The following is a 15,570-nucleotide window of genomic DNA, read 5'->3' on the forward strand; positions in this document are numbered from 1 at the left end:
ATATGCTTATTCATCTTTAATCTCCAGCAATCTTACTTGTCCCTCGTCCTTTTGTAGTTGTTTTAAAAATGTGTTTGTGTGTGTGTTGTAGAGCTCGAACAATTAGTCAATTAATCAATTAGTGAATTTTAATGGAAACTTTACTGATGACAGTTTTGTGTACTTTGATGACTGAATCATGCCAACAATTAAAAACGAAGGCATTAAAAGGGTAGGCGTTATAAGCTGTGGCTTCAACCCACACCTTTTTTGGACTACAGAAATTTTTAAGTTACGTTAAGCTAATTTATTGTGATGTTCTCAACTGCTCTATTTAAGTATCTGCCACTTTTTAAAGAGATAGAAGTACAGAGATAGATGTACTTCCAAACTCGGAAATTCTTATGTTACAGCAGCAAGTTATCAGGCATAGCATGGAGACATTATATATGTAAACATCAGAAGAGTAGATAAAAGAAAAATAAACCCAACAAATAAACGAAATACACTAACACACTATTGGACTGTTGTTGAAGTTTGTGTGCAAGAATGGCCACAGATATCTGTTTGATTTGTTCCTCCTCTCTGATGGCAGGACATGAAACTCTGCATGAAAAGAATGTTGAGGGTCTGCCAGGATGACCTTTGCCTTCTGAGTGGGTCTAACTTGATAAACATGGCCAAGATCTTTCCAGTTGGTGCCAACAGTCTTGGCAAAGTTTGACAACCTTTCCATGTTAAACAAGCTGAAGTTGCCAAACCAACAAGTCATTGCAAAAGTTAAAACGGACTCATTAAAAGATGAATAAAACCTTTTTAAAAGCAATCTGTCAGTGGTAAAACTGCTCAACTTTCTGAAGAAACGCAGTCTCTGATTGGTCTTTTTCAGCAGATGGAGTCAGTGTTGGCATTGAAAGTCACTTTGTCATCCAGAGTGGTGCCCAAGCTTGTATATCGACTTACTGTTCCCACAGCTGTCCCATTGATAAAAGCAGGTGCTTTGACAGGAGGGTTTCAGCAAGAGCCAATAAGCATCTCTTTTGTCTTAGAGATGCTAACTTGAAAGCATGAGTCATCAAAATATTTACCTGATAGATCACTTAGCCATGCCATGGGCACCAACACACCTCCATACCATCACAGATGCTGGCTTTTGAAGTTAGCGCTGGTAACAATCTGGATGGTCCCATGGGACACAACATCCATGTTCTCATAAAAAGAATTTAAAACACTTTTTCGCTTTGCATCGGTCCACCTCAGATGAGCTTGGGCCTCAGAGAAGTTAATGTAAATTACAAACTGTATTTACCATCAGTTTTCCAAAGTGTTCTCAAGCCCATATCCTTTATACATACTAAGTTATCCACCTTTCGAGGACGCGCCTTTCATCCTTTCACACCCAATCCTGATAATGTTACCTGTTACCAATTAGCCGGTTCACCTGTGGAAGGTTTTAAACAAGTGTTTTTTGAGCATTCCACATCTTTTCCAGTCTTCTGTTGCTCCTGTCCCAAATTTTTTGAAACATACTTTTTTGCAGGCATCAAATTCAGAATTTAAAAACAATAAAATTTATCAGTTTGAACATTAAATATCTTGTCTTTGTGCTATATTCTAGTGAACACAAGTCAAAAATAATTTGAAAAATCATTGCATTCTGTTTTTATTTATGCTTGGCAAAGCTTTACCGACTTTTTGGAATCGGGTTGTATGAACTGATGATGCCATTTACAAATTACCAAAAAAATCATACATTATCTGGTATTTGATGAATGGACTTTCTTGTTACTTATCAGCTGATGTGTACCAATACTAATATATCTGCCACAAGATAATATCAGCTTTGGTTTATAGCAGGTGTGTCTGGTTCCTCACTCATGCCTCAGGCTCAGCTCCGTCCATAGGCTTTGGTGTGGGACATCCCTCCTGTGTCCCTTCCAGCTGTCAGCTGCTCCTCCATCCACATACTTTATAGCCCCAGGAATCCCCCATGCTGTCACTTCTAAAGGCCACTGCTGACTTACTGCATGTATTTATGTGCGTGTGTGTGCATGTGTGTGTGTGTGTGTGTGTGCTAAGTACCTGTTATATTCCCAGCAGAGGTCATTCCCCATCCTTTTATCACTTTCAGTCTGTCTCCCTTTGTGTCACTTCTCCTTTCTGTTTTTTTTTTTTTTCCTGTTTTTCTACCCTCCATCTTGCTGCTGTCTCATTCTGTGACTGTTGAGTAGGAGTGCTGCCTCCGCTGTTTTTGAAATGACACCTTCATCAACAAACATTACAGCAATGCTTATCTTAACAGGCTGCATATCAAATTGTTTCCGGCCCCGCTTGACCGTGAGATTTAATGAACCTGTCAATTACGCTGTTTTAAACAGATGCAGGTCACCGGTGCAAACAACCATCAGCATACCTACAGCTGGTGTCAGGCAGAACATGATTCAGGGGTTTCTGTAGTGGATGCTGAGCTTATAGTTAGCGACCTTATTTACTCCCGCTGTATCACTGGCCTGCTTTGGATCAAGAGTCCTCAGGGAGTGGCGCTGTGCTCAGCGGAAGATCTAGCACATTTTCATCATCAACACCCCGTGAAGATGCCATTACTCAAAGTGTTGAGTAAGCAAAGTCTGTGGTATTAAAGCAGAGGGAGGAGAGGCGTATGAGAAGGAGGGAGATGTTTGTCTGTTGTGGCTGTTTGCTTTCATCATTTACCCCGAGCCACAAACTCAGTCACTGTTTAATCAATACGGGGAGCGCTGCTCATAGCTGTGGGTCAATAGTGTGTCAGCTTGAGATAATTCAGCATGTGATGAAATCGAATTTTGGTTAGAGCCTCAAATATCGCAGAAAGGATGCCTGTTTGTTTTGTTTGAACTCCTGACCAGAAATTAACTAAAAACGGCGTCATTATTTTTATGGTAATTTGCTCTTTCTGGAGATGAAGGCAGGCAGTCTGAAAAAGCTTAAGAGCTGAACCAACCAGGGTTAGGAATGTGCTCTGATGCTGCTACTCATTACCTGTTAAAATATGTAATCAGTAACCTAATCCATGTATCACAATATTAAAGTACCTGATTACTCTCCATTACTTTTGGATCACCTATTACCTTTGCCTAATATGGTTTATTTTCATTAGGTTTATTAATTGTTTGTCCAGCTGTTCATTCCCTCATTATGCACCTAATTATGCACATTTAAATGGTCTTTGTTTAATTATGCTAGTCACACTCAAATGTTTTTTTTTAACACATCCAGGGTAGGAACCTGACCACCTACAGTCCCAACATATTTTTTCAGTAGCAGTATTGACAGGTTAGCAAGCTAACTGGATTTCTGTAAAGGTACTGTCATGGACTGTGATGTTGTTCCCCTTTTCCTGATTTTCAAAACAAAATAACTGTGACATTTTCATCCAGTGATGCAGTTTTTTCACTAGAAGCCATGGTAATGAATTCATTACTCCTCAAGCTTGCCTGTTTCTTTTGCTAAACAAAAAATTTAAGAGCTCACTGTGTTTTCTTAAAAATGCATTGTCACAAAGCTAAAACATGGCACTTTTGCGTGCCTCATAAAACGTGTATGTTGTGGAGATTTTCACATGACAGGTACGGCACTTCTTCTCCTGGAGTTTGTCGAGTCCTGTCTCAGGATTTCTATCTGTGCTTCAGCTCCAAAGGCGTTCGTTCTGTTTCTTACATCTTTTATTGAAACGTGTGAAAAATTGAATGAGGGTGATATCATTTCTATTTTAAAACAGCACAATGCGACTCAGTTCACCACTGAATAGAAAATCACAACTGATTCAAGAAAATCTCTGAAACGTATTGAGCAGGAGACAAGTGAACTCGACAGATGTTGCTGAATTGCAGAAGGAGCCATATGGTCACCGTTACAAGCCGAGGAAGATGAAAAGAGGGTGTGGGGCATTAGCATTCAGAGGAGCGGGCATGGGTGAAGCATTTGACAGAGGAGGGGAAGATGGTGTAAAAAAGGATGAGATGGAAAGTGAGTCTGAGTTTTTTGGGATGATGTCAGCCACGGCAATTCTTGGTAGAGAAGGAGCCCTTAAAGCCTGCGTGGTGGTGAGGCAGACGGATGTCAGCTCGGACACAGACAGACAGTGAGTTACAGTGATTGACAAAACAGGGGGAAAATACAGGCCACTGAGCAAAGGGTGGGTGGGTGGTGGGGGTGTTCAAGATTTTGGAGGGATGTCAGCTGTGTCTGTTGTTCTGCCAGCAGACCATGGCAGCCCGAGACTGTCAAGGATGGAGGCACAGAATACAGAGCGAGCACAGAGTATATACGAGACAGACGGCCAAGCGAGAGTTAAAGACTCTGGAGAGATGTCAAGTGTTTTTATTGTTGTTTTGAGTGAGCCGTGATGGGGCCAGATTGAAGCCAGGAAAAAGAAATAACACCAGCCAAATATGGAACTTTTGTTTTCATGCCACCCCTGTTTACAGAAAGAAGGGAAGGATATTGACATATTCCGTTGATTGCAACAGGAAGAGAGACCTCAGTGTGGCTTGTTGTGCTGGGACACTGTGCTTGTGTGTAAGCAGAGAAGTACTCTGACGTAATTCGCAGTTCAGAGCCGTGTTTTTATCCCAAACCTGGACGGCTAATGTGCTGAGAAAGCCCAGGTGGTATGCTGTTTCTTTTTACAAACTCAGGCTTATATAACTCGTACCCAGAAGTCACTGTGGGTTATCTGGAGTCGCTGAGTGTTTGTGAAAAACTGTATTTGTTTAGCTGCACTTAACTGAGTCTGATGTGTACATAATTCAAGGAATTGTAATCTTAGTAGAAACAGCATATCAGAACACTTCAAGTTTTATGCTATCATTATATCTTCCAGTTCTAACCCGCTTTAAATCCATCAGAGGCTTACTTTAATAAAACATTGATAAATTGTGCTGTTGGATACTCGCCCAGTGCACATGTAAACATAATGCAGCATTTTGCAATCATCTTGTTTATCTATGTACGAAATGGAGCCAAGTGCGAAACACCCTTTTCCTCTATATTATTCAGTAGACAGTCTGTTATTGACAAAGACTGTTGTATCACCTCTGCTTGACATTCTCTGACAGAGGAGACAGCTGGCCCTAATTTGACAACGAGAATAATTCTGCTCACCTTCTTACAAACCCTTGAGTGCCTCCGAAGTGAAATGGGCTCGGGAGAAGCGTTCATTTGTATAAAAAGGAAGGTCACCGCTCGCGCTCCCCCACTCCCACCCGTCCTCAGCTCAGGAGACACCCACAAACTCCCTGCCTCTCCTCTACTGTCAGAAATGACATGCAGTGTGAGTCCCTCAGTGATTCCTTATGAAAAATGCATATGTGTCTTTCATGTTTTCTGACTGAATGGGTTCACTCACAGGCAGCACACGCAAACGTCAGTCCACCACCACACAAACCAACTCACTCCGCGACTCAATCTATCCTTCACTTCTTCCTGTAGCCAGTCTTAGAAATAAGGGTTCCAAAAAGGTTCTTCCTGAAGGGCTGAGGGTCTGCCAGAACCATTTGCTTCTGAAGAAATGAAAATGTCAAGGGCTCTTTGTAAGATGGTTGCATTAAAAAGCCTTTTCACTCAGAGGACTGGGTGGGAATCATCAAGGGTTCTTTGTACCATAAAAGGGTTCTCAGTAGAACCCCCTGAGTGTGCTCTAGTTAAATCCCTCGGAATATAAAAAGGTTCCCAGTAGAACACCTAAGTTTGTCTGAGATAAAACAATTAGACTACACAAAAAGGTTGTTGATAACTAACACCATGTGTGGTTTCTAGATAAAACCCTTGGAATAGAAAAAAGATTCACAGTAGAACACCCTGGATGGGTTCTAGATAAACCTTTGGAATACAAAAGGGTTCTTGGTAGAACCCCTGGGTGTGTTCTAGATAAAACCCTTGCAATCTAAAAAGGGTCCCGATGGGTTCTATCTAACACTTGGAATATAGAAAGGTTCTCATTGAAACCCCTGACTCTGTTCTAGACAAAGCCCTTGGTATGTTAAGAGGTGCTTGGTAGAACCCCCTGGGTGGGTTCTTGTTAGGAACCATCACAACAAAGAAGGGTTCTCTGTAGAACCTCTCGCAGGGGGTTCTAGCTGAAACCGTTCACAGATGATTCTAGGTACAGCCCTTTATGTTGAGTTCTTGGTAGAACCCACTGAATGGGTTCCAAGTGGAGCCTATGCAGGTTCTACCAGGAAACTAAAAGGGTTCTCCTGTAGGGACAACCCTTAGTGGTTTTAGTTAGCACTTTTATTTCTAAGAGTGTAGTTATTCTAATCTCTACCTCATATCTCTCCTCAATGAACCGTGCCGCAGTAATGAAGTCCTTCTCAACAGCTTGTCATACTGGACAGGTTTCCTCCTGCTCCTCCTGCCCTCTTCCCCCCGACAGGGACAGGATGTACAGTGTATCCCAGGACGGGGACGCAGTGGAGGGAGAAGGAGGGGGCCGCTGGCTGGCAGTGCCAACTGGCATGCTGGCATGGAGAGCTGCCCAGCCCAGCAGTGCTGGTTTCTCTGCACCACCTGCTCCACTGCCCTCCTGCTCCGATACCTGGCCCTGGAAGGCAAACCTGTCATTATTGGAAAATGTGTGTGTGTGTGTGTGTGTGTGTGTGTGTGTGTGTGTGTGTGTGTGTGTGTGTGTGTGTATGTGTGTGTGCTGATCCAAGCATATCTGCCAACTCTCCTTCCCTCTCCGTTGCCCTTTTTGTTCTGCTGCTTTTAGTAACCCTCTGTGGGATAGCAAAATTTGCTGCTTATTCCCACTTGAGTTTAAACGGAATTTGAAAGGAAATCTGTTGCTTGGAGATAAAAAAAGTTTCAGATTTATTGCTATTATACCTGTGGCGTCCAAATATTTTTTTAAACATAATTTATCTATTTTTCTCTTCTTCTGTTGCATATCCCATGGGTAAAATTTGATTTTCTTTTTTTTTTTTGAACACCAATTTGTCCCTCCATCCTGTAATTCCTCTTTTTGCTTTGTTGTATATAGGACAGTTAAAGGCTGCGTAGCAAACAGGCTTTTCGTACCTGATCATTTGCATTCCAGCTACACTCTGAGAAATAAAGGTGCTAACCAGCACCATAAAGGGTTCCTCGGTGAAGAAGCCTTTTTGGTTCCTGGTAAAGCTTTTTATAAAGGTTCCACTTGGAACCCTTTCAGAGAGTTCTACTGAGAACCCAACATAAAGTGTTGGTTTCACCCAGATCACCCTATCAGACTTTCTACAGAGAACCCTTCTATGGTGTGATTGTCCCAACTAGAACCCTCTCAGGGTGTTCTTTCCAGATTCTTTCTACCTTGTAAGGGTGCTAACTTTTTTATATTTCAAGGGTTTTATCTAGAACCCGCCAAGGGAGTTTGAGAACCTTCTTTGTTCCAAGGGTTTCTATCTAGAAGTGACTTAAGGGGTTCTATTGGGAACCTTTTTATATTATTCTACAAAGAAGCCTCTGCAAACCCATGTGTTATTCAGAGATTTCAACAATCCTTGAAGAACTTTCTTCCAGAAAGAGCTCTCAATGGAACCATTAGTCTAACAAAGAAGCCTTGACATTTTTTTCTCCAGAAATGGGTTCTTCAGAAGCATATGGTTGTGGAGAACCTCAGCCTTTCAGGAAGAACCATTTCAGAGCCCTTATTTCTAAGTGTGTATGTAATTAATTCCTCTTGCTCAGGGCCATTTGAGGGTTATATTGGCGGTGTCCGACACAACCACTTGTATCCACCCTTTTTGTGTTTGTTTGGCCCACCCAAACTCTGCCCCTCTTAGCATGATACTAAGAGGAGTTCAGGGGCGGCCATTGTCCCAGAAGAGCTAGGATGTGCTATGAGGAGGTGAGAGGAAGGGAGGAGAAGAGGCGATGGTGTTATTTGTTTGCAAAGTGCTTTTCTCATGTCACTCTCCTCTGTCCTGAACAAAGGGGCCTGGAGAGGGAGATAATGTGACTGAGCTCTCATGGGGAAAGGTTATCTACTGTTCCCTGTCAGCTGATAGCACAGGACAGGACACTTCAAGTCCCATAACGCTCAGAAGCTTCCACTAATGATGCTCTTCAATTAGCCCAGGGTCACAGTAGATGAAGAAAGGCCAATGCATGCATGTAACTCTATCACAGATCATTCAGACAGATGGATACTCAAACACGCACAGCTGGAAAAGAAACAAGACATATCAACTGGAATACACAGCATGAAGTTTCTTGACCTTTCCCCCTGCAATGAGGTCTTTAGAGCACAGCTGTATTCTGTTGGTGTTGGACCCCACTGAAGAGGACAGTGGAGCCAGCTGCTCGTAGGGCCAGTTTATCAGAGCCACAATTTACTGCCTGACAACATTGCTGTTTCGGCTGCCAAAAGGTTTGGTTGTAAAAGACGGGAGAACATCCTAGAATAGCCAAGAACTGGCGTGCAAACAAATGCAGACACTTGAACCCATGTAACCCCTGATACAAACACACAGATAACATACTGTGCACCACTACAAGCCTCTGCAGTCGATTTATCTTGCTCCTCTCTGGCTGTCAGGACTCTGCCATGTGAAGTGATTCCCTGAAACAAGCTGTCCGACCGCAACATGCGATCAGTCCAACGCATGTCCTCACTGACCTGTGAGGGAAGGTGGCCATGGATTCCTGTCTTAAAGGATGACCCACATTTCTCTTCTTTAGTCTGCAGTGAAATGTCTGAAATCCAACCAGCAACACATCTATTTTGATATAAGTCAAAGCCTAACTTGAAGTGATGGAGAGGGCAGGCCACAGCTGATCTCCTGTCACCTACCTTAGCTATCAGCTTTTTGAAGAGAGTTTTATTTTTGAGTTTTGACCCACTTTTTTCCTGTTGTGTTCACCTCCTATCCAGTTTTGTATTCACGCCTGGTATCTTGTTTTTGAATTGTCTTTTATAAGTGTGTTTTTTAAATATTGGGTCATTATTCTTTCATTCACCATCAAATCTTCTCTGCTCTCTCCGCCTTTCCCACTTTCTCTCTACTAATGTGTTGGTGCACATATTATCTGGCTTGAAAGGCTTCATTATCTTTAATAAGCTGTTACAGAGTTGGGGAATAGAGGCTGAATGGTCCAGTGATTTCTGTTTTGGTGGATTTGGCTTGGTCCACGTCTTATTATTACTCAGCAGGCACCACTGCTTTTATAGCAGATATAGAATTTGCATTAATCGTGACTCTAAATAATGAATAATACAGTGTGACTCACAGACTTAAGTAGTTTTGTGTGTTTCAGCCTGAAACGGACATGACTTGTCTCTTTGACTCAGATGCTCCCAATCTGTCTTGTAGAAATCTGAGCGAACAGACGAGAGCAAGTCACACTTAAACAAATCTCAGTCACACGATATTTTACAGCACACAAATAAGAGGAAACAAGCTGTACAATTAGACGAAATGAAGACATAATATGTTCTTTATTAGACAGTTTTAGACCCTTATTAGACTTTCATAGAGAGTAATTAGGTACACATTACAACAGAACTGTACTGTAAAATAAAGTGCATTATTTACCACTGTTAGGCTGCTGATCAAATCACATTATCTGCCTACAGCCATTACAGTGAGTCTGTGCAGTCACCCATAAACAAAATATTCCTCTACCCATGTAATTTTGGCATTTACTTGGTAGATCTGTTACACATATTATTTTCAAATGGGGAAGTAGGAGATATGTGAACTCACTCTAGTTTAAAGTATAGTTCTCTTGTAATATGTTTCAATTGAAGCCAGTGACATGAAGTCAGAAACGTGTCGCTGCATGTCAGATGTAAGACTTTTTTTTTCTGGATTCCAGTGGTGATCAATTGACCAATCATGTCTTTGTTTCGTCACTTCTGTATCATGCCTCCCCACAATTCCTGTGCCATGTAAACAATGGAAAAAAGTGCCATTTGCCAGTTTACAGTTTTATTTAACCCTTCCCCTTTTCCTTACCGTAGCGTCAACAAAAAAATGCAGCTTGATGATCTATATTTGCTCTGCACCCAAGCGCTCGCTGACATCAACAAATAAATAAAATGCAACCCATGTCTCTAACCACAGCCATCTGGAAAATGAGACATTGTTTGACATTTGTTTGCTGCCTTAAATATGTAACTGAAAGCTATCTTTACCTGTGGTGCTTATGCAGGTTGAGAAAGCACTGTGTGTCATGGGGAGTCCATTTGTCTTTAGAGTAATTGAGGGAAAGACAGAAGAGGAGAGGAGAAACTGAGAGGGAGGGAGAAAAGTAACCCTGTTGGCCTGTGAGCAGAAGCAGAAGTCACTGTATGCCATGGTGGGAGGCAGGGAAGGATTTGATTAACAAACTAATGAAATCAGTCAACGCAGTGTGTGTGCGTCATATGTGTGTCTATGTCTCTGGATCTGTCTTCTTGGAGGCAGTCAAAAGCTTCCCTCAGTTTCCTGCTGCCTCTTCTTGCCGCTGTGCCATTCTGCATCACTGGTGCGGGGAATTAGTTCTTTGTTACTGCTGTTTACCGCCCTCATTTCCCAACCCTGGATCCTCATCCACCTGGCTATCGACCCAGCTACAGCCTAGCCGTCCATCTACACCTCCGCTCGCTCGCTATGTGAATATTTGTTTGACTGGGTGTGTAGGTGGTTGGAGGGGGTGTTTTTTGTAAGCGTCTCATAATTGCACTTGTGTTTACATCAGTCTTTTTGTGTGCATGTATTCTTATTCTTTTTTTTGTCCGCTTCTTGAGCTGCTTATCTCGGTATTTGTCCCTTAAGTTGTGTGTGTGCGTTTGTCTGTGTTGCTGCAGATGAGACTGTGTACCCTTGTGTTGAATGTGTGGTCTTTGAGTGAGTGTGTGTGTGTGAGAGAGAGCGCAGCCCCAGGGTGGTTCAGCAGAGGCGAGGCGGTGGCAGGCCTGTCTGAAGTACTTAGGGCAGACAATGCTCAGAGCCCAAGGTTGTGGCTTCACTGACAGTTGAATTATGTGGCTAAGCACACGGTCACAGGTACTTACCTATGCTGTTGACATACACACATACACACACACAGATACCTGTTACTGTGGCTTGTCACAACACAGCGCTGGCAGACAGAGAGGGAAAATATGAAGAGGAGTTAAATCACGAACATTTGCTTCCCTTGGTCTCTACAGAGTGTTTTCACAGCACGTCATCAATCTGGATGTCGGCCATATTGGAGGTACTGAACATAATCAACGCACCCAAACTCACAACTGTTCCTTGTTATTTGCTACTTTAAATAGGGTTATATTTATTGTGTTCAGAGTTCATATGAATATTCCATATGAACGGCACCCAACCCCTTTAGCCAGTTTTACACTGGTCAAACACTAACGCTTGCTAACATCTGGATTTTTTCTTCAGTGAGAAAGGGTACAATCGGTATTTACTCCTGGGTTAAATGATCCTGCAATGATTGGCAGTCATGTAAACATGACACCCAGGTGAATATGCTATTTTCACCCCTTTTTGGAGGCAATGGAGGTTTGTTGCCTCTTTTGCTCCTTTTTCATACATGAGTCCCGTTTTACTCAGTTTAAATCAGTGTTCGCACCCACTTAAAGGTGTGTATTTAGTGATGAAGCACTGGTATTTAGTTGAGCAGCTGAGCGATGTATAAACATTTTGCTTCCCATGCATTCATCATAACAGAAATTCCACATTATTTTGTTGTATAAAATTTTTTTATTACGAAGCAACAAAATTAGGAAATGTCACGTTTTCATTAGCAGTAACTTAACTCGACGCCTACACAGCTGAATGTGAATGATGAAATGGTAAAATAAAACAGATACCTGGAAATATGCTATTCTGCTCACACATGAGCTGAGTCTTAGCACACACTGTCTACTGGCAATGGGAAAAGGGTCAATTACCTATTTTATTGGGTTTACCCATTTTTACAAAGTCTGAATATATGTCTTAATTTTGATGTAAAGTGGTATTTTTCAGCTGTGTTTAGGCTTTCTTAAAAATCAAGGTTGTTTTATATGTTGAGGTGGGAAAAGAAGTCAAAATTATTGTGTCGTCAGTCCAAGACAAAAGATCTATACCAACTAATAACCTTTCTCTAAATTTCTGCCCTTTCCTGTTGACCAAGCCCTTCTCTTCTCTTCTCTGTACATTTTAGCAGCCTCCACATTTTCCTGAACTTTTCCGTGGTTTAGACATCCCAACATGTGTTCGAATTGAATAGTCAGCATGCGGTCCATTCTGTAGTGACGTGGGTGCAAACACTCTACGGAGCAGCAGTGTTTTCGGGTGCCAAGCACTTAAGGTGTTTTGACTGCCTGTCTATCTCACTGTTTATGTATCTATCTGAGCCACAAACTTGGCAACAAAACCCCAAACAGGAAGTGGGCCATATGTCTGCAATGCTCTGTGGGAGCATCCTAGTGACTCAGTGATCTAAAACTGTGGAAAAGAAAGAAGAAATTTGACTGGGAGTTTGAAATATGCATGTATGTTGTAAAGTGAGTGAAACCCCCCCCTATATTTATTTCAAACAATTTGTTGCAAAGTTGGCTCAAACATAGGAATGTGCCACGTTTTGTCATTGTTTTTAGAAGGTAGTTCAGAGAGCTGCATTTTAGGTTGCACAAGACACACACAAACCCGCACACACACACACCTTGTAGGAGTGACAAAAATGATAACATGATAAAAGTGGGAGAACGCAGGTGTTCAAATGTTTGACCCTGGACAGTTTTGTCTGAAACTGTTACTGTTTCATGGTCACAAGGACATGCGTCAGCTTCACACAGACGTGCATCTGGAGGATACACAGACCTGGGGAGTGACAGTTTACATGTAATGGGATTATGTAATTAGGATACCAAAAATGTAACTGTATTTCATTACAGTTACAGAAGATAAGGTTATCAGATAGATTTAGTAAAAATCGGGGATATCAGTAAGAATCCATTTTTAAAATGTGTTTTAAAATAAAGAATGACATGCTACCATGTGCAGTGCACACACATTACAACACTTAGCAAATCTCACAACATAACACAATCCCCAGAACAAGTTTCTGTCAGTTTACTTTAAGGTTGAGTATGAAGTGTAAATGTTCCATAATTGCATAATACTGAAGAACTACATAAGGTTACTTAGTAAAGTACATGTAGTACTACATGAAAAGTACTCATTTCAATACAGAGAAAATAGAGAATATGGAGGGTTTCTGTGCTGGATACAGAAATCCTTCCTCAGGCTATGAAGGCAGAGAAATAAGTGTGACGGGGAGGGTGCAAAAGACAGTGACAGTGGACAAAATAGATCTGTGGACTCTGAGAGAAGTGTTGGCCGTCCATGTTGTGGTGTTAGTCTCTTTTGCACCCCTCACATCTCTCTGGCTCATCTGATGGATTTTAGATAAGAGAAAAACATATAAAATCCTGCATTAATGCATCACACATCATGTTTATGAAAATGTTTATGGAGACAAGAGTGACTCATGTGTATGACCTTGGCTTCCTCAACTAGGAGATATTGATATTCACTACTTCACTACTGATTCTAGTTTCATGCCAGAATCTGCTAATATAATTCACTGAGGGATTTTATTCTACTGGGTACTGAGCCTCTGCTGAATCCTAAAACAACCATCCACACGGGGCTGACTGAACCCAGCTCAGGCCTGCTCCAGTTTCATCTGTGACTAAGAACTCATCTGACATCCTTCTCTGTCTCTCCAGGCCTGAAGACCTACCTTATTTCTGGTAGGAAGGCAGAGCCTCACTCTCACTGCAGCTGCTCTCAGGTGGGGTTGGCTGGACATGAGCACACAGATCCTCAGTGCCCTGTTTCCAGGGAGCACACACCTGATGGAGCTCCATCAACCCGCACAGACAGTGCCAAGGTGAGCGCGCACAACCTCCCTGAGATAATTATATGAAACATCAGCGATGTTGTGGAGGAAGTAACTGTATTTCTGGGATCATTTTTCATTGCTCATCTGTATTGCCTGAGGAGGAACTCTGAGCTGCATGTTCTGCTACAGCCGCTTTGATGTTCATCTTTTCGCTCTCTGTGTACTTTTGTTCATGTGGGTGTATTAGAAGCTTTAATAAATATTTTTTGCGTGCTAAGAGATTACTTTTGTCTTAAATGAAAGAAGTGAAAAGGTAAAACCCATGTGATTATTATGCATTTGAATTTTCCCATGTGTTCCATCATGTAATCATCATTATGTTTAACCCGGGGCACCCTGCATGACTAGAGTGTCTTTGTTGATTTCCATCTTCACTTTCAGTACACCTGCATGCATGCACTCCCATTTGTTACAAACTTGGCTCTAACATTGTTTTTGGAAAGTAGTTCAGAGCTCAGCTGCATTTTGAGCTAAAGTTTGCACAAGACACACACACACACTTCGTAGGAGTGACAAAAAGACGGTATACTATACCACAGATTGTGTACTAAATAGCATTTCAATGTATTTATTACACAGTCTATGGCTCCAACTTGCTATTTGGACTGCTGCACTCGTTTTTGCATGTGCAGTTTCCACATATTGCTCTTTTAAATCCTACGTTCCGAATTTCAGAACAAAGCAGTGGCATCTTATTCACTCAGCAGTGACTAGCACTGTCCTCCCTAGCAGGCAGTCTTCTTAATAACTGACCCGTCATCATGTTCTGCTCATCAACCCCGAACATGTCCATCCGTGTCCTCCTTAGCTCTGCCTCCAAGGGAGCTTTCTCATTTGCTTCCAAATTGTGCCACCAGGTCATGGACTCACCAAACACATTATTCCCTTATAATTACCCTCAAAACCCTGCACCACTGTGCCTCGCATTCACCCCAATTAATCCTCTTTTCTCTGTACACATGTGCACCCCGTGATCCCCGCACAGATCTTTCAGCTTTCTGCCAAGCTAGTCAGAGGGGGGAGGGGTACTTGGAGGGGGAAAAAAAGAGTGGGATGGGGATGATCGGAGGCAAGAGAATCAGTGGGGGTCCTGGGTATGGTAATGAGCTAACTGAAGCAGGGAGACAGGAAGCCCTTCGACTGATGACTCCTCCATTTAGAGCTTCATCTTCAGTGGGGCTCTCACACAAATACAGATATGTCTCCCACTGAAGGATCATGTTCAGAGATCTTCAAAAAGGCTTTAAGACGTGTCTGATTTAATGTAGCACGTAGGTGTGTTTACATTATGTAGGCTTCTCAATACACGTTTAGAAATAAGGGTTCCAGAAGGACTGAGGTTCTACCCTGAACTATGCAGAACCTTGTCAAGGGTTCTTTGTGAGACTAAGAGTTCCATTAAGAACCCCTTTTCATCCAAAGAATCCTTTTTAGAAGTCTCTTTGAGGATTGCTGAAATCCTTGAAGAACACTTCCATTACAGATTTGTCAAGGGTTTTTTGTGCCATAATATGGGTTTTCATTAGAACCCCTGGATGGCTTCTAGATAAATCCCTTGGAATATAAAAATGTTCTCAGTGGAACCCACAGTGTGTTCTAGATAAAACCCTTGGAATATAAAAAGTTATTGATAGAACCTCCTTGTTGGGCTCTTGTTGGTACTCTTAGAAGGTGGAAAGGTTCTGGATAGAT

At 42.0% G+C, this 15,570-nt stretch overlaps 1 protein-coding gene across 3 annotated transcripts in view; it reads left to right on the forward strand.

Annotated features, from left to right (window-relative positions):
* The window catches only part of adcy9b (adenylate cyclase 9b), a 41,990-nt gene that overhangs the window by 14,614 nt on the left and 11,806 nt on the right, over window positions 1–15,570 (forward strand). For all 3 annotated transcript variants that reach the window (XR_014772402.1, XM_084743661.1, XM_084743662.1), the window contains exon 2: window positions 13,703–13,866. Coding sequence is in view for 2 of the 3 variants with exons in the window: in XM_084743661.1 (XP_084599787.1) it covers window positions 13,703–13,866 (164 nt within the window). In the remaining variant the exon portion in view is untranslated. The remainder of the gene's footprint in view (window positions 1–13,702; window positions 13,867–15,570) is intronic.

Source organism: Lutjanus erythropterus, chromosome 19 (genome assembly GCF_056507025.1).
Source record: "Lutjanus erythropterus isolate fLutEry1 chromosome 19, fLutEry1.hap2, whole genome shotgun sequence".
Lineage (NCBI taxonomy): Eukaryota > Metazoa > Chordata > Actinopteri > Lutjaniformes > Lutjanidae > Lutjanus > Lutjanus erythropterus.